The sequence below is a fragment of the Podarcis erhardii genome, assembly GCF_964252035.2.
Source record: "Podarcis erhardii genome assembly, chromosome: 12".
NCBI lineage: Eukaryota > Metazoa > Chordata > Lepidosauria > Squamata > Lacertidae > Podarcis > Podarcis erhardii.
The window spans coordinates 5,458,752-5,480,499 of NC_138513.1; the positions used below are offsets into that span (position 1 = coordinate 5,458,752).

Below are 21,748 nucleotides of genomic sequence, written 5' to 3' on the forward strand. Positions count from 1 at the left end.
CGTGCTTAAAACTGACAGAACACGTTTGTGTTTTTTTTTAAAGAGTAAGCAGGAAGCTTATTTCTCCGCGAGGAACTACAGTATTGCATATATTCTGAGGGAAACCACGTTCCCCGGGTCGCCTCACGACGACGGGGCGGGGCAAAGAGAACTGCCTGGGCCAACAAGGCTCCGCCCCCTTGTCCGCGTGCTGGCCTTGCCTCTTTTCTCGAGCGCGAGGCTAACCGCCGTTCTGCGTGAGAAAGCGCGCGCGCACACGCGCACGGTCGCCGGGCGACCTCCACCGCCGCGCGCCGTCAACGGCATTTTGAAGAGGCGCGCGCGCTTTACCCAGCCGGCGTTCTTAACGGTCTACATGGGCACGAGCCAAGGGTACGAGCGCGCATGCTCCCCTAGAGCTTCCCCACCACCACTTGCCCCCCGGTGGTTTTTGTGCGTGTGTGACCCCGCCCTCTTCGCCCGCTCTGCCTTCCCCCCCTCCCTTTGGCGCACGCGCAACGCTCTTCCTTTGGCCGCCCCTCCCAAAGCCCCGCCCCCTGCCTCCTTCAACCTTCCTGCTCTCCGGCGCTCCTCTCTCTTCTCTCGCCCCCCCGCCCTTTCTGCGGCGTGAGGTAAAAAAGGGAGGGAGGGGTGGTGGTGCGCACGCACAGAGCGAGCGAGTGAGGCCGAGAGAAAGAGGGAGCCGTTCCCTGCTTACCCGTCGTGCATTGCGAGGTTCCCTGGCACTGACGTGGCCGCCGGGAGCCGCCATCTTGTGTGCCTGGGCGCAGTGAGGGAAAGAGAAGGGAGGGAAAAGGGAGGAAGAAAGAAGGAAGGCGGGGAGGAGGGGGGGAAGGAAAAGAGCAAAAGAAAAAGAGAGAGAGAGAGGAGAAAAACGAAGGGAAGGAGCAGCCCCGGGTTCAAAGCAGCGAGGCCGACCGAGACGCCGCCCGGTAAGCAGCGCTAACCCTCAACGCTTCGCTTTTTTTAGGCTGAGGGCGGGCGGGGAAGCGGCGAGAGGCCGGGCGGTGCCGGCGCTTGGGCCTAGCTCAGGGTCGGCCGGCGGGCGGTAATAACGGCGAGGAATTCCACCCGGAGGTTCGGCTCTCCGCTTGCCATTCCTCCGTTGGCCTTGCGCGCCCGGCCGGGGAGGGGAGCGGAGCCGCAGGCCGCACTGCAGGCTTGGCCTCGGCGGAGGAAGCGGGCGGGGCGGGGGAGAAGAGGCCCTTCTGAGGCCGAAAAATACTGAAGCGGGGAGGGGAGACTTCCTTGGATAGTCGCGGGGAGCAGCCGAACGGCCCACCCTTGAACGCCGTCCTCGCCAACCCTCGCACCTTAACGGCTCACGGCGAGGAAGCAACCAGGCCTCCTTCGCCCGCCCTTCTTACCCCCCCCCCAAAGACCTTCTCGTTGTATTATTATTATTTTTAATGTTGTAAACAGCCAGTTTATCCTTATGGTCAGATCTCCTCTCTTCTCCGCCCCAATCTACGCCGGGCACTTCCTTCAAACACTTTAAGAATTATTACTATTATTATTATTATTATTATTATTATTATTATGTCTTTTTAGAAATGTATAGGAATGTCTCGTCCCACCCTCCTCCCCGACTCGCTTTCACGTTGCTTTCCTTTCCTTCCTAAAGTAGCAGCTTAAAAATAAAAATTAAAAACCCCTCTTTGACTGAACAGTTGAGGATTGACAGGCATGTCTACTTAGTTTTAGCTGGACTTAGAAGGGGGGGGAACCCCCATAACTATGAGGACAGGCCCCATCGTGACCTGCTGCTTAGTTCGAGTCCCTGGAGTTGAGTGTAACACCCCCATCCCATCCCATCCCCCCAATAAGTTTGTGATCTCAACATTTGGGGTACGTAGAGGATAGTTGGACAGGGTTTCGCTCTCTTTATTTCGTCTCCTGTAGTAGATCCCGAGGTTTCTGGGTATGGGGTGGGGAAGCAGATTTTGATCACTTAGTCACTCGCTGGTGACTTCATCAGCAGGACAGAAAGTTACGCAAGTGCAGAAAAAGTGTGAAATGGCAGAACAGAAAGCTCCTCTTCGTCCCCCATTTCCAGGGGAGAAATGGTTATGATACCATTTCCAGGGTTGAGATTTGAGGCTTTATGCAGCAGACACATAAAGCACTCTCATTGCTCCATAGAATTATTTCATAGCCCCCCCCTCCCCGAAATACACTACAACATTGGCAGTCCTGAGCTCATTGGCACAGCTCGTCTATGCAACCAGATGCACTCTACTGGCAACAATCCATCCTCTTATATTTTTAGCTAAAACAATTTCAGTTGAAATATTTCTCATTGAGTTACTTGGGTTTTTTGCCAGCTTGTATGGTAGTGACAGAACCGCAGTATGTCTGTTAGGGAATGAGGAAGGGCAATAGGTTTCTCCAGTGAAGGGGTTTGGTACCCATGTCTTTCTCCTTGGCCCCTTTGAATAAGTAGCTCCAAGTTGGCTGTGAAGGAATACCAGCCAAATCCTGGTCAATATCCTTTCTTAATTATGTATGCCTTGTAATTGGTAATGAAACATTAGGTGTTTGGTGGTGTTTTTATTTCTTAATAAACTACATCAATGCATTTAGTCCTCCATTCATGAATACTGTTTAAATTATTTAGTTCTCTACAGACCTCTTCCCTTCCTTGAAAAACATTGTTTAGCTTATGTTTTTAGCTTAAACGCTATAGTTTAGAAGTAAGTGTGTGAAAATCCAGGAAGTGTTTCTGTACATTCTTTGGGTATGTTGGGTCAAGCCTACAGAATAAGGAAGGATCCAGATTAGAGAAGTTCAGCTTTCCCAACCATTCAGTTTTGTTTCTCCCTCCTTTTCTAGTGTATATCTATCCACTCTTGCCCCTGTATCTGAACTTAAGGGTATATTGTGCAAACAGTTAGGGGAATATTACCCACACTCCTGTATTCACATGTACTGTGGTGCTTAATTTTCTATATTTAAAGGATTAAGGCTGTAAGAGAGTGTTGAAGACCTCCACTGCTTGTGAGTAGTGTGTAGGGGAGGTGCAGGTAATTACTTTGGTGCTTGTTGAGGAAAATTGGCTGTACATCTTCAGTGAACAAATAGTATATATTCCAGAATGAACATTGATAGGAGGTTGGTGTGGTGCTGGCTCATTCCAAGGAATATGGTCATGTGTAAGAACAAGGCAGACTTTTCCTTCCTCTCTCTCTCATTTTCTTCTGACTAACTTCTTTAGATGCAGCTTCTAAGCAGCTCTGTGAAAGAGGGTGATGAAAAACGCTTTACAGGTTGTTTTACATAACAGTCCTTGTGTTGGGGGATTCAGTGGTTAATTGGCTGGAGCAGGGTTAGAACAGAATTGTTCTTGTGTTCGAAACTCCCATTGTTCTAGCCGCATTTTGCGACCGAATTTTATTAGCACAAGCAGTTTCTGAGCTCTGGGAGCAGTCCCGCACCTAAGATTTCAGATTAAAACTGCAGAGTGGAAGGACAGGAGGGCCTTTTTCTGCCTCCCCGCTTCCGGCTACTCTCTGAAGACTGGGAAGAGACCATCTTAAGAATACAGTGGTACCATTTTTACCCATTCATCCATAAAAATGGATGAAGGATTGCTAAAAAATTTTAAAACAAGGATGCAGTGAAGGGGAGGTATGGGGAAGTCGTGTTATGTTTGTTTGTTTTTTGTTTATGTTGTAAAATTAATAAAAATTATTTTTTTAAAAAAAAGAATACAGTGGTACCTCGGGTTACAAACACTTCGGGTTACAGACTCCACTAACCCCGAAGTAGTACCTTGGGTTAAGAATTTTACCTCAGGATGAGAACAGAAATCATGCGGCGGCAGCAGGAGGCCCCATTAGCTAAAGTGGTACCTCAGGTTAAGAATGGACCTCCGGAACGAATTAAGTTTGTAACCAAAGGTACCACTGTATTAGGGGGTGGGCAGGGGAAGGACTAGAGCCTGTGAAAAATGAACATAATATTTTAGCTGCAGTTCATTCATTTTCAGCTTTGTATTCTTGTTATTTAAAAACTGTGGCCTGACATTCCCTTGTTGCACCTATAACCTGCCATTTAGCTCCTAACTTTCATAACTTTGTTTCTAACACGGATTACATTGTCATATGGGAGGTTGGATTAGTCAGCCATAAGAACTTTGCTGTCCTTTCGACCACAAGGGAACAGGCACTGTCTGTTGCGCAAACTCCTTCAGGGAAGTATCAGCTTACACCGTAGCATGAGGTTGTACTTATCATTGTATTAAAACTTTGTGGGCCATAAAATCAGCCAGCTTCATTGTTTATCTTTGACCTTGCCGGTTGTCGTCTTCAACTTCCAGTTTCTTACTTGGGTTGGGCACACCAAGAAGCCTTAACTGGAAACACTCATTATTTCTGAAGTTAGAAAAAAGTTAACTGTTGAAGTGGTTGTGGAGTTCCTACCAAGGTACTCCACACTCCTCAAAAAGTGAGTGTGAGTGATCTTTTTTGGCCCAAGGCATTCACATGTTGCCAACCCTTGGCCACATGCCAGTGGTAGATGTGGCCACTCCACCCTCATATTCTGCGCACACATTCACAGTATGCACGTACACTTGCAGACACACAAATCAAAAGAGGAGGAGTTGTCATCATTGCATCACTTATCAATCTGGTGACTAAGGTGTTTATTAGTTACATGTGTCAGTTTCTTCACAAAACAGGTAGAAGTCCCAAAGCACTAAATCTAGGAGACTAGGATTCAAATTGTCACTCAGCTATAAAGCTGACTGGGTGACCTTGAGCCAGACATTGTCTCCACCTAATCTACCCTGCAGGGTTGCTGGGGGGGGGGTTGGAGGAGGAGAGCCATATATGCCACCTTCAGCTCCTAGGTGGAAAGGTGATCTAAATATAAAAATATTATCAAAAGAATGATGAATAGCAGTACAAAACAGATATACTGCAGTGCTTATCCCATTTATTTATTTTTAAGTTTGACACACACCACATCCAACACATAAATGGACATATAATAGCCACCAAATGCCAGACCACTGGTGCTATCCAAATTCCTTGGGGAAACAAATATGCTGAAGACATGACAATTCAGCACCACACAAGCTTCCCTCTAGACCAGGGGTTGTCAACCTGGTCTGTGGTAGTGGGTTCTACGGCACAAGCTGAATCCTCCTTCCATCGAGCACTGGTGGGTGGTAAGGAAATTTTGCCATCAAGAAAGATGCATTAGTGGGCGGTAGGTATAAAAAGTTTAACTACCTCTGCTCTAGACAGTAACTTCTCTACCCCACCACATGCTGTCTTTTCTTTTGCTTTTCCCATTGTTTCCAAAATCCATGTGGTTTGGGAGGTGGTGCAAAAAAAAAATTGCTGAGAAACTTTATCAGACCTTTGTTCCTGTGGTTAATCAGCCCTGTTATAAAGCAGTGCTATCTCTTACAGGTATCATTAATCTCAGATTATGATGTAATTCAGTGAAGTTTCTATTTCTTTATTTATTGCCTAGTTTCTAAGATAATGTGCACCAGGATTGCACTTTTAATACATGTTAGTCTTATTTTAGACTTTATAGAAGAAGCATGTTGTATGGTTGGAAGTATAAGCATTAAATACCCCTTTGTTGTAATGAGGTTTCTTTCTTTATAGCTCATGTATGATAAACTTGTATGGGGGGAAATCATGTTCATTGTGCCTCTAATTCTCCAAGCAGACTCCATACAATAATTACCCTGCTGGATGAGGCCAATGTCCATCTCTTCAGCATTCTGTTTTCAATAGTGGAACAGCCAGAGATCTCTGGGAAGATTACAAACTGACCATATGAGCTGCTGCTTGTTGAGTCCTGGGGTCAAAGGTACGCTGCCTTTTGAAAACATTGAGGTCCTATTTAGCAGTCAGAGCTATTAGTCATTGCTAAACTTGCTTTTCATGAGTTTTTTCTAATCCTTTTTTCAACCACTTTTAAGGTAGTGGTGACTTATTGCCCCAACCAGTTAAGGTATGTATGCATGTATGCATTGGGTGAAGTCCATCCTTTGGACAAAAGGAAGCATTCAAATAATGCATAACTAACCATTTTAATTTTTTTGCAGATTAGCCTACCTTTGGAGGGAATCTCGGCTACTCTAAGCACTACTTTTGCAAAAATAATTTGTCTTTTTTAATATTTATATTTTATTAAGGTGATTTCAGTTAAAAGAAATAAAGTGATACAGAAGAAAGAAAAAGTGAGAGGGAGAAAAACGAGAAACATATAAAAGTGAAAATATACACAAAAAGCAATACAGTATATGATATTCCCATACATTATTGCATAAATTAGTATAGTGCTATTGTCCTAGTGCTTATGTAAATGTTAATAGCATACTACATTTTGCATAAACTCATTCAAAATGTTATCGTATTTATCCATACAGAGTCTGCGCCTGTAAGCAGTCTGTTCATAAATTGCCAGTTATGTCATACCAGTCCATTGGGTGAAGGGTATCATATCTTTATTTTTCCAGTTCCTCAATATCAATCTCTTGGCCAACATTAGGGCACAGAAAATCAATTTCCGTTGTCCCATTGATAATTCCCATACTGCAGGTATATAGTTCAATAAAATATTCTCCTCTGGAAGATTTAACATTTTCTGCACAGTCATAGTTACACAGTCTTGCACTTTCTCCCAAAACTTCTTAAGTAAAGAACACTGTACAAATATGTTTTCCTTGCCACATTTCCAACACTGAGCTATCTTAGCTAATCTTTTTTATACAACCGTAAAGTGTCAATAAACTCTAAATATTATTTTCTGTTGTATTAGTATTAATTTTAAATCTAATGACACCTTAGGTATTGAAGCTAGTACATTTTCCCACTGTCTGGGTAAAATTGAAAGTTCAAATTCTTTCATGACAAAAATAATTTGTCATGAAAATGTTCAATTAATCTTCTCCTTGACCTGCTCTGTGACTTTTTTGAGTAAGCAAGATATAATATGCTCATGCTATGAGAGATCTAGTGCTGTAGAAAGAGATCATTTGAAAACAAAATATGAATGCCTGTGTTACTATCATACCTAAAATAGCTGGCTAAGTGCTGCTTGCTTCCCATTTGAAACTGGGAAATAGTCCTTATGGGGGAATCTTGATACCCTAGCTCAGGGGCATTTATTGTCTGAGCAGTTAGCAATCATTTGCTTTTCTTATACCCTGATATGGTAAGAGTCTCTATCATTGTCCTATTTGTTTCAAATTCAAATGTATTTTCACATATTTTATGACTTAATTGTTTTTTCATTAAGACTTTGAATCACGTATGGTCTAATTAGGATTCATTTTAAAACATGGTTATTTTATAGGATTGGAGAACAGCTGGATATTCTTTTCTGAATTGCTACAATCTGATACCTAGTTAGCTTGGAGTGAGCCCCATGTAACTCAGTCTGGCATAGTTCTGAGTAAACATGTATAGAATTGCACTGAAGGTAAATGGGGCTTTAAATGCAGTGAGTGTTGTTCCCTGGATGTTACCTATAATGTACCATGCATATGATCAGGAAGACATATCAATGAATGGATCTTGCCTTCATTTCTGCAGGACAAAAATTCAGTACAGTATTAACATTATCTAATCAGAGTAACTGTGATTATGCCTTATGGCCACTGTCGGAATAGAATGTGAAAGTGAAGTTCCATTAAACTGAACTGCAGGAATTCCTTTTACTAACTTGAATATTTTTCTATGTCAGCTGTCCACTCTTGAAATGTCACTCAAGCCCCTTTTTGCAACTTTTAGGCAAGGAGTTTTAGTAAGCTTCCAGCTTTTGCAACTTTTTAATTTTTTTCAGCAGTCTTTCTTGCAGTATGCAAAAATCCAACAATATTACTTCTAAGTAATTTTTTGGAGAAGTGAAATACCACATGCTAACATTTCCATTCTCAAATTCTTTTTTCATAGGCATCGCAGTCGAAAAGTGTTACACACTATTGTTTGCTTCCTCCTCTGATTTATAATCTCACTAGAGTATAAAAACAGTTCAGTACCTTTCCGTGCTGAGTAACAATTAATGCAGCTTAATATTTAAGCCATTTACTGCGAAAAAGTATTTTGCTCTAGGCCTGTGTGCTGTTTATGCTCTTTGCTTGTCTAGTTGCAATCCATTTAGGTTTCATTGCTGGCCACAAATGAAGGCATGTTCAAGGAACATGCAGGGTTGTTTTTTTTAATGTGGAGAGTTGCACCGTGTATCTGTATCTAGCAATCTGCCTTCCTGTGCAAGAGCCCAAAAAATTGTGTTAAAAGAGCTATAGAATTATTGAAATACATGTTTGGGACTAAACTAGACATTATGCAGGATAGGTAGATGCTTCCAGAAGCAACAGCCCTATGAAATATCTTCCTCTTCCTGTAACAGCTAGTAAAGACCGCAGAATGTGGAGTCATTGGATGGTTTCCCTGCCCCTGCAAATGAACAAGTGAAGCAGTAATAGGAAACTCAACCACACAGTGATATCACAGTGTGTTCTCTTTTACTAATTGTTATGACTTTGAAAGCGGAACATGTTTGAGACCCAGAGACTTACTGCCAGGGAGCTCCTTATGCCAGCATGCTGCCAGTACACATAGGCAAACAAGGCTGATGTTTGAGGGGAGGCAAGGGGTGTTAAAAGACCCTGCCGCTGTATTTTCTTTAAGAATAAAGGGCTCTGTACCATTGAACAAGTCTCCTCACCCCACTCTTCCTTTCGATGCAATGGATATACATGCACGTCTGCTATTATAGGGAGTGCTAAATATGAAATAACATTTCCCTGTATGAAGTTCACAGCAGCCTGCAGGCCGTAAGGTATAGTGAATAAAGTATATGTGTTGGTGGCTGTTGCCTCGTCATGAAGGGACTTGGAAGGGATGCTAAATGGCCAACTCTAAATAGGACAAATGCTTGTGCTGCATCCATGCACATTAGCCAGTCTACACTTCTTACATGAACAGCCAGGACGCTGCTAGTATCTTGAAGCACTCTTTAGTTTATTTTTTGAAAAGCCCAACTACAGTGGTGCCTCGCAAGATGAAATTAATTCGTTCCGCGAGTCTCTTCGTCTTACGGTTTTTTTCGTCTTGCGAAGCACCCCTATTAGCGGATTAGCGCTATTAGCGGCTTAGCGGCTTAGAAAAAGGGGGGAAGGGAAAAGACTCGCAAGACGTTTTCGTCTGGCGAAGCAAGCCCATAGGGAAATTCGTCTTGCGAAGCGCCTCGAAAAACGGAAAACCCTTTCGTCTTGCGAGGCATTCGTCTTGCGAGGCATTCGTCTTGCGGGGCACCACTGTATAATTGTGGGGAAAACCTGTAAGTCTCAGTTGGGGATTAATGTGTGCAGACAGTCTTGACCACAAGGGAATTGTTCTGTAGCAAGCAGCACATGATACTGAAAACATTGGTTAGCCTAGCTTGGCTAGCTAGTGAGTTTGTGTAGTTTTAAAGTTAAGGTATTCCTTTTCTAATGCCCACCTTGTATTTGTAGTCCATGCAGGCTGAAGGTACACAACTGCATACAAAAATCTCTGCACATTCTGTTGGGGAATGAAAGCTGTTGGTAGTCATGAGGTGTGTGAGGGGGTGGGAGACAAAGTACAGTGGTACCTTGGGTTACATACGCTTCAGGTTACATATGCTTCAGGTTACAGACTCTGCTAACCCAGAAATAGTACCTCGGGTTAAGAACTTTGCTTCAGGATGAGAACAGAAATCGTGCTCCGGTGGCAGCAGGAGGCCCCATTAGCTAAAGTGGTGCTTCAGGTTAAGAACAGTTTCAGGTTAAGAACAGACCTCCAGAACAAATTAAGTACTTAACCTGAGGTACTACTGTATAGAATAAGTAGGAGAAATGGTTACTTGGACCTGTAGGAAGAACGGTGAAAGGGCAGTGGAAATGTTTGGAGAAAGGCAGAAATAGTTGCATATTGTACTCCAGTATCTCCATGGCACTATTTTAACACTTAATTTATAGTTTTGTAAAGTTCCAAGGGACACGGGTCGCGCTGTGGGTAAAAGCCTCAGTGCCTAGGGCTTGCCGATCGAAAGGCCAGCGGTTCGAATCCCCGTGGCGGGGTGCGCTCCCGTTGCTTGGTCCCAGCGCCTGCCAACCTAGCAGTTTGAAAGCACCCCTGGGTGCAAGTAGATAAATAGGGACCGCTTACTGGCGGGAAGGTAAACGGCGTTTCCGTGCTGCGCTGGCTTGCCAGATGCAGCTTTGTCACGCTGGCCACGTGACCCGGAAGTGTCTCCGGACAGCGCTGGCCCCCGGCCTCTTAAGTGAGATGGGCACACAACCCTAGAGTCTGTCAAGATTGGCCCGTACGGGCAGGGGTACCTTTACCTTTATAGTTCCAAAATGGTCAAGAAATGCTGCAATGAAATGCTGCAATGCATAATCATGATTTTTATTTAATTCTGTTCCCGTGGAACCTGAAAATTAGTCTTTTCCAACTCCAGAGAAGTCTTATTGAAGTCTGTAGAATTACTCAAGAGTTTATGGGTTGAGATTTTAAGTATAAACGTACACACAGCTGTGATCCATAAATATTTTAGTTTTGATGTTATCTTAAATACTGTAAACAGCCAGAGGCAATTGAGCTACAAAGATTTCATGTGTAGTTTAGACACAACTATGCAATGATATGTATGGACTGTGTGAAATAAGCTATTATGGGCACACAATAGTCAGTGTTGAATGCAGCTTCTTCCTGAACTATGGCTGGGGAACCTATGGGCTTCTAAATATTCAGCTGTATCATACAGCCATGCTGGCTAGAGCTGATGGAACTTGGAGTGCAGCAGGTTCCCCTCCTCTGATCTAAGCATGGGTACATGCAGTTAGAATTCACTGTGTGGCAGTGAATAGAAGTTCCTAGGAAAGATTCCCCCACTGTACTCTATGCTGAATTGATGTTAATAACTACTCACCTAAATGTTTGTAGTTGATTTATGCCATCGATCATGGCACCAGGTAAGTGGTGCCCTCTCAGTTTTGTTGCTGCATAAAGTTAATATCTTTGGTGGTATTTGAAGCGAAGGTAACTGAGCCCCTGGTACGTGCAGTTTTCTCGTGAGTTTCATATCATGTGCTTAATGTCTGGCATGTTTAAAAGCAGGTGTTTAATCTCAAAATATTTAAGCTTCTAGCAGAAAACTGTGACGATAATGCAGGGGTTTTTTTTAATTTTGGCCATCAATCTTTTCTTTGTTATTTTTGAGGTGTCTTTGTTTCCTGAAGCATTCTTGAGAGTTATACTTTTGGAAATGCAATTAGCAGCTGTTGAGTGGTGTTGACAGTGATCTGCAGGAAACCGAACATTGTGTGACTACCATGTTATACTGTCAGCTTGTCCTAACAAAGTTTATAGGATGTGTTAATTTGCAAAGCTGAAATGTGAAATGTATGGATTGATTATCTTTGGAGCACTCCTAGCAAGCATGTGGAATATGTTTTGTAAGAAAACATGGAATATTCTTGGCATCTGTGTTAATTTCTGAAAGACACGCTATTAGCGGAGCATCATCTTCAAAAGAAAAGCGATGTCCCAGAATAACGTAGTTGAGTTTGATTTAAAGCCACTTCCCAGTGATCTAAGACCATTGATACATACTTACTACAATAATATAGATAATTGCATTTTCTGCTAGGTTAGTATTCAGTTGTGGAGCAAAAGAGAAAATGGGTGAATTTGCGTATAAGTGCAGAGCATTGGAACGGCTGTGCACCTTCACAGGGTGCAGGCAGAGAGTTAAAAGCTGTCATGTAGAAACCGTGGCCAGAAAGCAGGACTTGTTTTTTACTCCCACAAGGCCCTTCCTCTAACCAAATAAGGATTGTTGTTTGTTCCTCTGGTGACAGAGAGAATGACTGAAACTGTAGGAAAAAGCTGCTTTGCTAATATGAGCTAGTCACGATGTTACTCCTGATCTTTGTGTGTGTAAGTGTAATAAAGGTGTGAACCATGTGATGACTCACTGTATATAAAATGTTCTTTTTGGCTGCCACAGTGAAATCTGTTGCTAAATAAAGGTAATGGGTTTTTTTAAGACAAGCAGTGATCCTGTTCTAAGAAAGTGCTTTAAAATCCACATGGCTACCAATATATAATTCCTTTTTCTTTCTCATGTGCCTGAACCATGGTGCTAGCTGTCGATATGTCTGCCAAGTGTAGCTAAGTAGAAGCCGTCTCCCCAAGTAGCCATCACCTCCCCCCCCCCCTTAGCTTTTTAAAGTGTTTTTAGTATTTGGAGTGGAGGGAGAACCCTAGGAGCTTAGTTGCCTAAGTCTCTGCTGATGATGGGTTGGGGTTTGTTTTGTGTGTGTTTTTGGAATTTTGAAGTAGTGTTTTACCCTTTTGTGTAAGAATGGCGCTGCTGGAATCTGATTTTTCCATCTCTGAATTAGCAAATCAATCCTCCTTTTGGGGAAGTAGTGCCTAGTGTGGTGTGGATTAGTGAGGCACATTTGATAGATTTTTTCGTTAAGGAAAGTGGAATAATCTTTTATTATGACATTCCTGATAATGATACTAACTTCCTTGTTACTATAGCATATTTATGACAATTTTCAAAATGCTGGAAATTGGTAGCATTATGCTTTTACTTAGACATTTTGGAACCTGAATGCTACTCATTTTAGCACTAGGACTTTGCACCACAACCTCTCCTCCCCCTGTGTGGCTCCCAGATTTATTCTGCAAATTGTCATGGTGGGGGCACAAGGCAGGGGAGATCTAGTGCACTAGTGGAAGTCCTTGTGCTAATGGGAATGCTTGGTTTGATACAATCCAGTATATTTAGGTTCACAATGTATTTTGAGTTGTAAGACTTCCATGGTAGCTGTCAATACAGTCTTGTTATGCTATCTCAGAGTAACTTGGGGGTGTCCTCGCCCTACTGCTCCTTGGTTGGTGCCTTGCCTTGCTTGTTACAAGGTTTGGTTACAAAATAAAAATTGCTTGAAAATCAATAGGAATAAGTTGTGAAATAGGCATGACTTTATCTAAATCCGACTCCAGTGGTCATTTTCTTTGTTTTGACGTAATAAAGATTTCATGTTCACATCTGTGAGAAGCAGTAGTATAAACAAATATGTTTCTTGTACACTTTGAATGGTTTCTCTAGACTACTATATACTGAAGAATATGAAAAGCATTTACGGCAGCAAATTTTTCATTTAAGGTATCCATACAACCCTTTTCAGGTAGACCTCACAAGTTTATGTAAGATTCTTGAACAACAAGCATTGATTCAAAACAAAACAGTAGAATGGAAAAGACCATTTGTTTAGAAGATGGCTTCATTCAAAACAAAATGGTTCTGCAGAAGGCCCTGTAATGGGAGAGGGAGGGGCTACCATTCAAGCTGGATGGTGGGGATTCCTCAAGCTTCTTTCTTCTCTCTCTCCCCCCCTCCACCAAACTGGCCAAGATAGTCATACTACTTGCAGTCTCCTACAAAACCCATTTTGTGTGTCTTGTGTTAAAAGTACTGTTACTGTTGTCTTGTTGCAGTATCCGAAGCTGAGAACCCACCATTGAAAATGACCTTTCCAATCTAATCCCTGTTCACAGTCTTAAAACGTCTGCTCTGCATTGAGCCTCCATTGTTGTGAGGTGGCTTTTCACACTTAACACTTGGAAATAAATCTCACTGAGTTCCAGTGGGCTTTTACTCCTAAGGATTGAGCTGGGTGTGATCATCACACTGTACACAACTAACTGTTTTGAATTTATTTTCTCCTAGATTTCTTTGGCCAGTGAGTGAGCACCAGACTTAAGCATGGGAAATATTTTCGCTAACCTCTTCAAAGGCCTTTTTGGCAAAAAAGAGATGCGCATACTTATGGTCGGGCTGGATGCTGCAGGAAAGACTACTATATTGTACAAACTTAAGCTTGGTGAAATAGTAACTACCATCCCTACTATAGGTAAGATGTTAAGCAGCTTCCCTTTAGAAATATGTGACTGTTTTAAACATGTTTAAAAGTAGATAAAGATTGGAATTGTACACAGACTGACAGTACTGTTGAGTAAACTCGCATATGGTTGGTATGCATATGTCTGATGATGCATTTGTTACCCAGGTGAAATAAGCATTTGGTCACTCTAACCATGTTTATAGATCCATTAGAACTCATTTCTTAGAGAGCACAAGATACAAGTCCAATATTTCTTAATTTGCTCCTCTTCAAGAAAGGATTTGACTAATGCTGGAATAGTAGAAGGACGAAAATGTTGACAATGTCTATGAATGTTAAGATGTTGCTACAGCCATTTTCGTTGCTTTGGTTGATATCTGCTGTGATATATAATAAGTTATCTCATTGGTCGGTTGTATTTCCTTTTTAAAATTGAGAAACTAGCCATAGGAGAGGTGTCATCCTGTAAATCCTTTAAAAACCTGTGGCAAACATTTGAAAGAAGAAACATTGCAAAATACAGTAGAACCTCGGCTTACGTTACCCTTGGGTAACGTAAACTTTGGGTTGCAAAAGCGGCAAACCTGGAAGTATTTTTCCAGGTTTCTCCGCTCATGCATGTGCAGAAGCGCTCTATCGCGTTGTGCACATGTGCAGAACAGGCACCTCTGGGTGTGGAAACCTCAGGATCTGGCCGGAGCTCCAGAACGGATCCCATCCGCAACTGGAGATACCACTGTAATACGTGAAGCTTGGCCTGTATGCTTTTGAAAATGACAAGTGAATAATATTTAGGTGCAATTACGTATTCTAACTTACTAATGGCTCTTCACTTGGCAATATGTTTTCAGTGTGGCCTTCAATACAGTTCAGCTCTTTGGACTATAGTAGCTCACTGACTTGCCGTTTCAAATGCAAAAATCTGTGTTAAATAAGCTGTTTGCTCCTTATGAAGTATATATTTGATGTGGGGGGGGGTATTAGTGTATATTCTGAATATACATTTTAAGACTGGCTTTTAAAATGTGGACCAGTTGGTCAGGAGATTGTGTGGGGGGTAACAAGCATATAATTGAATTCAGCCATTTCCTTCTCTACCTTAGTTTGGGTAATATGGATGAGCATGTTGTTTCACTTGTTAACTGCTCAACTTTTCTCCCACTTTTTTGTTTCAGGTTTCAATGTAGAAACTGTAGAATACAAGAACATTAGCTTCACAGTGTGGGATGTAGGTGGTCAGGATAAGATCAGACCACTCTGGCGCCATTATTTCCAGAATACACAAGGTGAGCTATTTTCTGTAACTGACCATATCCTTTTCTCTCTTTTTTTTGTATTTATAGAGACCCACTCAGGCATCTTCAGTTACTCCATAACTATGTTGATAGCATGAAGTAAACATCAGCTACCTGTCTAGTACTGAGTGTGATGGGATATGTCTTTAGGTCTTTCTGTCCCACAGACTTTTGTCATTCAGAACGTGAAACTTGCAGTAGGGACAGTCTTTTCTTAGCACAAGTATCAAGATAGGACATGCCCATTCTGCTCCAGCTTAGGTTATTTAGTTCATTCACATATGTGACATAACCCTTACAATTGCATTTGGAGTGTTTTCTTTGCAAGTATGCCAACAGTTGCATTCCCCTAAATCAGAACCATAGTTTTGCCTGCAAAAAAAATATCTAGGTTCAGTCCCTAGCATCTCCAATGGAGATCAAGAGACAATACTATCTGGAACCTTGGAGAGCCGTTGTCAGACAGCAGAGAGCTAGATACATAGGTCAGTCTTCTGATTCTTTCTGCAACTTCTGTGTTCCCAAAAATTAATCTCAAGATTCTGTGAGATTCCTTTCCACAGAATGTACAAAAAACAAGCTCCAGTAGTATGCCATGGTCAGTACAAGTACCTTCAGTGTTGGCTTCAGGTTTTGTGTCAGTGTTTGGCAGCCAAACAAAAGGAGTGCCTAGCAAGCTTTCCCAATTGTCCCCGCTCTAGCTTCTGCAGTAGATTTGGCCATACATTGGTTTAAAGTAGCTGTGCACCTGTGTGTAACTCTTCCATATCACCCCAGGGAACAATTGAAGGCTTTTTGTGGGCCAAATTGAACCCATGGACTACTGGTCCGTTTTGGGTGTTCATGTCAGCAACACTAGCCAAGTGTCCCTTCTTTTGAATAGAACAAATCCAGGGAAAACCGAAGGCAATTCTCTAAACCTGCTAGCATGTTGTAACTGAGGGTATGTAATTTGTATAATGAAAACCACTTTCAGATCACTTGTGGCCTATTGATTGTTAGCTTCATGATCTTTTAGCGAAGTTATTGCATTAAAGTGTGCATTAAATCTTGGATCTGTTTTATGAGTGTCTCTTTTTAGCCCTCGGGGCTGACTTAGCAAAGGCTGTGACAGATCAGCATGTGTCACAGCTCACCTTTAAGCATAGGAGCTGCTGCATCGTTGATGTAGACGCATAACTTGACATTGTTGGCTGTTGTCTCACTGCTTTTGAAATCCTTGCTGAGGCTACTTTGTCTTATGGTGTCAACGTTGTTGTGACCCAAGAGCTAAAGTTTCAGAATCACTGGAAAAACAGTATGATATACTTGTTTCTGCACAGAAAATAGCTCACCATACTTGCTGTGTCTATGAATCCTTCATGGTTCTGGTTGGAGCCATAGCTTAGTAGTAGAGACATGCCTTGCATGCAGAAGGTTCCGGGTTACGTTTCCTGGAGTACCCAGGTAGGGCTGACAAAATCCTGACTGAAATCCAGGAGGGCCACTGCCAATTGATGTAAACAAAATTGAGTTAGATGAACTTACAGTATATGGCAGCTTCTTATGTACCTGCACATGTGTAATAAGGTTGCCATAGCAGCAGCATGGCACCAAAGCGAGCTTTAGGTCAGGAAGTCAAGAGTCAGGTGTTTTCTCGGACATGAATTCAGGTGGTCATTTGTGCCTCGTCTAGTGGCTGCTTTTCATAAGTAAAATACTAGACATTGGCTTTTATCCTGGTAAGTAAGAAAGTCAGTCATTTTGGTAGCATCTCAAGCATTCAACCAGCATTTTGCTGTCCTTCTTGAGTAATCTGGGTATTAAGAGGAGATTGTTGAGGGCATCCTTTCAGGTATTCCCATGTAGTAATGTCATATAGCTTCTCCATACCTATTCTGTAAATGAAGTTGTGCGACGTCTCAAGTTTGTGGCTTTTTTCCATATAGATATCAAAGCACTTTCAAGGTGAGCTATTTTAAGTAGCTTTTCCAGTATGTTGTAATTTGGCGGCATCAGCATGTTACTGATGGAAACATCAGCAATAGCGCTGATCTTAGCTATAGGATGGCTTCTCTTGAACACTTGGTTAGATAGCACCACCTTAGGATATGTTGACTGACAGATGGAGGTAAAAAAATATGCAAGTCCCATCATGTTAAACAATTCTTCTCTAAATATTGGTCTTTTTTTCTTTCATCTGTGGCTTTAGCATGCAGAATTTTGGTAGGTGCTTCTTACAGCTTTCTTTCTAAGAGCCCAAGAATCTTATTTAAAGGGTTCCTACTGATTCTTTCCTACCTTGTTTGCAAATGCCCAGAATTATCTCATCATTTTGGTATTGTTATAGCCTTGGACTTTGAGCAGATTCCAGAAGATTATATACATCCATTGGCTTGATCAAAAGCAATACTTGAGTAAATGGCTTCTTCACATAGTTCACTATTACTTGGTTGCTGTGTGGCTAGCTTTAGCCCCGTAACTAGTGAATTTGATTAAAATTACATTATAGATTGCCAGTGCCTATTGGTATAGACACATTTTTATGACAATAGACCTAGTTCCATACTTAAAACTTCCTTTCAGAAAGGCTCTCTGTCTCCATGCCTGTCCATGTAAACAACTGTTGTTTCCTTTGTAGGTTTGATCTTTGTGGTTGATAGTAACGACAGAGAGAGAGTCAATGAGGCCCGAGAAGAACTTATGAGAATGTTGGCAGAAGATGAGCTCAGAGATGCTGTCCTTTTAGTGTTTGCTAACAAACAGGTAAGTGATCGTGAACAGCACAGCCAGAATGGTAGCGCAGCGTTCCCTTTGCCTCCAGTTGTGATGGTGGGCTGTAAGAGTTCTCTCCTTCCAGTCACCCTCTGTTGGTTATGCCTATGTCTATGGGCCTTGCTGTCGGCAGTGGGCTGGAAATAATATTACTGACAGATTTCAGAAGTAAAATATATGGTTTCTTGCGTGACACAGTTGCATTAAGGAACCCCCGGGACTTCCCTTGCAAACATACGATTTTACCATGCTAAAAGTGCTTCTTTACTGACTTTTCTGAACTGCTGCACCTCCAAACAAATTGGAGTTGTGGCACCACAATGCCGTTATGTAGGGTTTAAAAGTACCAAAAATATCTGTCAAGAGTATGAATATATGAATATCCCAGAGCATCTGTTGCCTTTACAAGTCTCACTTTTCCATCATTTTTTCTCCACCACACTTCAGACAATTTAGGAATTTTGCATGCTACATATACGGCCAGATTCAAAATTTCCACTCTCGTCATGATCTGTACTATGGGCCTTCTGTGTTCTCACTGGATTGAGAAGGGTGGATTGCTACAGTTGCAAGCTATGTGAGAGCACAAGGATGTCTTTGGCCCCAGGGAACCAGATCTGGTTCTGTCTATATCACACTGTAGTCCAGATCGCACAGATTAATGGTCAATGCAACATCTTACCATTATGCCACATTTGAACTGTATGTTGCAGATTCTTCCTATGAATTCTCTAAAGGAAACAAAAATCCATTTTCTAAAGTGAATTGCTTCCATTTTTCAGGACCTGCCTAATGCGATGAATGCAGCAGAAATCACAGACAAACTAGGACTGCATTCTCTTCGCCACAGGAACTGGTATATCCAGGCCACCTGTGCCACTAGTGGAGACGGTCTCTATGAAGGACTGGACTGGTTGTCCAATCAGCTCCGAAACCAGAAATGAAGCCCTAAAAATACTCTTCTTTTCCCTCTTTTCTCCACCCCTCCTTATTTCCTCCTCCTCTTCCTTCTCCTCCTCCTCCTTCACCCTTCGCTTTACTCTAACGTGGCAAACCATGCTACTTTGTGGTATTGAGTGCCGGAAGCTGTTTTCATTTCTCTTGTCACAGGATGTCCTTCACCGTGCTGTACATGTGGCAAATCCAAGCCTGAAAACAGTTTAGGTTTCTTATTTAATGTAAATAGTTCTTGTTTCCAATGAGACAGTTTCTGGTACTCCTATGCAATATTACTCAGCTTTTTTATTATAAAGAAAATCAACTCGCTGTTTAGTACTGGGGAAGGGATTTGAAGTGGATTCAGAGAGAAGTTGCCAGTTGTCTGGTTGTATGCTAGAGCTGAATACAATCCCTCTTGGCTTGCGAGGTCTGTGGGGAGGCCAGATTTGGTGGCTATTTTTTAGCCTGGAGATGTCAGTTTCTTTTTTAGAAAAGAAGGAAAGCTGAAACACTTGAACAAAATGTCCATTGTGAGTTCTGCAACAACTTGAATACCAGCAATTTAACATGTTATAGGTCCATGGAATGAGCAGCATCCTGGATCTTCCTGTGCTTGACAACCTCTTTTGTGTTTTTTGTGAATGTGAGATCTCCTAAAGTCAGAGTTCAGTTCAGTTCAGGCCACAGACTTAAGAGAAATAGGCGCACGTGTTAAACACTATGACCCTCTAGTGCTCTCTCAGATTTGGGCAAGAACGTTTTTCTCCTCTTGCATCTAATTTGGATGCCATCCTTTACCTGTTCTGTTGTCGCCCCCTCCCCAAGTGTTTTGGACTTTTCTCATGTAGAACTACAGTACTCCAGAAGACAAATGGTTTCCACAGAGTACAGCAGCCCATAGCAGTGCTCAGCTCTGTCATCAGCAAGTACTGTACTTAAGTAAGAAATGCCATCCAAGCCACCTAATGTAATGTTTAGGGGGGGAAATACTAAAAGCATGAGAGTTTGGAGTTTCATTCCATTCTAGAAGTGTTTGATGCCATTTTTTGGAACACTCCCATATCTGTATATGTGTGGAAACCCCTTCACATCCCTCATACTGCAAGGTTCAGATTTGCCATCAAGAAGACCTCTTAACTTTTTTTTTTTCTTTTGTATTTTGATAAAACACTGAAGAAGCTGGAGCTGTTTAAACTTTAACTTGAGGAACTATCAGAACTGGTTTGTTTAGTGTTGTGGAAAATCTCTTTATTTGCTTTCAATACACAGTAATCAACTGTTTTGTATACTTGTTTTCAGTTTTCATTTCGACAAACAAGCACTGTAATTAAAGCTATTAGAATAAAAATCTCTTAACTATTTCCTGGGGTTTTCATGCTTTGCCTGTTCCATCTTGCTGGGCTCCATAACCAAATACATACTGAATAAAGCCTTTCATGGTCTTTGCGTTCGTCAGTTTCTGCTTTTGAGTAGCTGCTTGGACTAGACGAGTTCCCTTCCTGCCTCCTTGAGCTCCTGCATATTGAAGTAAAGAAGAAGTCCACAAAGTTAGAGTAAAGCTGTTTTTTCTCTCATTTTTATCATGTTAAAGCAGACTTGTGAATGCTATGGAACTTGCCCCTCTTGTAATCTGCCACATACCAGTTCAGCTCTTACTTGGGAACATATTGTGGGTTATAGTGAGTTACCATATGGGTTGTGGGCAGAGTATTGGCAGGAACAGGCTAGTGGGCCAGAACTGTTAAAAAAAGCAAATGAGGCATATACACTATGGGTAATTTTAAAGTTGTGTTATTTAGCCACCCTTCAAGAGTGACCCTACACTTTATGTAGATAACTGAATTAGGGAATTGCCTTCCTCCAGCAGGGGCTCCCCAAAAACCTGCTTTCAGCTAGGTAAACATGTTTGCAACACTTAAAAGTAGGGTTGCCATACGTCTGGAATTTCCTGGACATAGCTGGTATTCGGCCCTCATAAACAGCTTCCAGGTGGAAATCGCAGAAATCCGAGAAAATTCAGAATTACAGCAGCCCATGTTGGGAAGTGTAGATTTTGGCAAATTTCATTAAAAATAGCTCAGACACTTAATATTGCAAAAAGAAAGCTCAATAACTTTGGGCATAACAACAGCTTTGGCAAAAAAGAAGAAACAACAACTTTAATGTCCAGATTTTCACTTTCTGAAATACAGCAATTCTTCATCGGGGAGGAGGACCTTGCAAAATCTCTGAAGCATGAAGGGAGGTGCAGTTACAGCAGTAGCTGAGGTAGAGGACTCCTGTGAGTTGGGGTCCTACATAATTTGGCTTGGCAGAAGTAGGATAAAATGTGAAACATGCACAGTGGTAATGTCTTTTTCTGGTGTTCATTGGCAAAAGGTGATTTCCTTTGTTCTCAGTTACATACAGTTAAAAACTGTCCATTCTGGGCTATTGCCCGAGGCATGTCTTGAGTGTTGGCAACTATTTGATAACCGCACAATCCCCCGCTAACTCAGCCCTTGGAAAGGGTGTTTCAAGTCATTCTATAAGATATACCCCATGTGGCATTGCAGCATGGGAAATTAGCATAAACCCATTCCCCCCCCTTATTTGAGGGTATGTTCTGAACAGCTTGCTGATACAAAAGCAAGTACATTTGCTTACGTGTTTCTCATCCATTAAGTCCAAACTGGCTTTGGGAGGAAGCCATTCAGAACGTGATTAATTTTTCCCTCTTTGCCCAGTGAACCAGGTGTTTGGAATAACACACTTGTTTCATTTCTTCAAGGGGTTGATTAAAACTCTTAAAAGTCATTTGACGTGAAAGAACTTAAGAGCCTAAGTCCAGTCCAACATC

General features: G+C 42.1%; 1 protein-coding gene across 2 annotated transcripts; it reads left to right on the forward strand.

Annotated features, from left to right (window-relative positions):
- The first annotated feature begins 260 nt into the window (after positions 1-260).
- ARF1 (ARF GTPase 1) lies at positions 261-20,351 on the forward strand. 2 transcript variants are annotated; one of them, XM_081834587.1, is made up of 5 exons: positions 261-372; positions 13,747-13,930; positions 15,097-15,207; positions 17,837-17,961; positions 18,753-20,351. In XM_081834587.1, the coding sequence occupies exons 2-5, from the start codon at positions 13,783-13,785 to the stop codon at positions 18,912-18,914; spliced, it is 546 nt and encodes a 181-aa protein (XP_081690713.1). In that variant the 5' UTR covers positions 261-372; positions 13,747-13,782; the 3' UTR covers positions 18,915-20,351. The 2 variants fall into 2 exon arrangements, with proteins under 2 accessions (XP_081690713.1, XP_081690712.1); XM_081834586.1 differs by lacking the exon at positions 261-372 and adding an exon at positions 558-932.
- The last annotated feature ends 1,397 nt before the right edge of the window (positions 20,352-21,748 follow it).

Coding starts and splice junctions, on each gene's coding strand:
- ARF1 (XM_081834587.1), top strand. CDS start 13,783: ATGGGAAATATTTTCGCTAACCTCTTCAAAGGCCTTTTTGGCAAAAAA. Junction 13,931..15,096: donor AACTACCATCCCTACTATAG/GTAAGATGTTAA, acceptor TTTTTGTTTCAG/GTTTCAATGTAGAAACTGTA. Junction 15,208..17,836: donor TTATTTCCAGAATACACAAG/GTGAGCTATTTT, acceptor TTTCCTTTGTAG/GTTTGATCTTTGTGGTTGAT.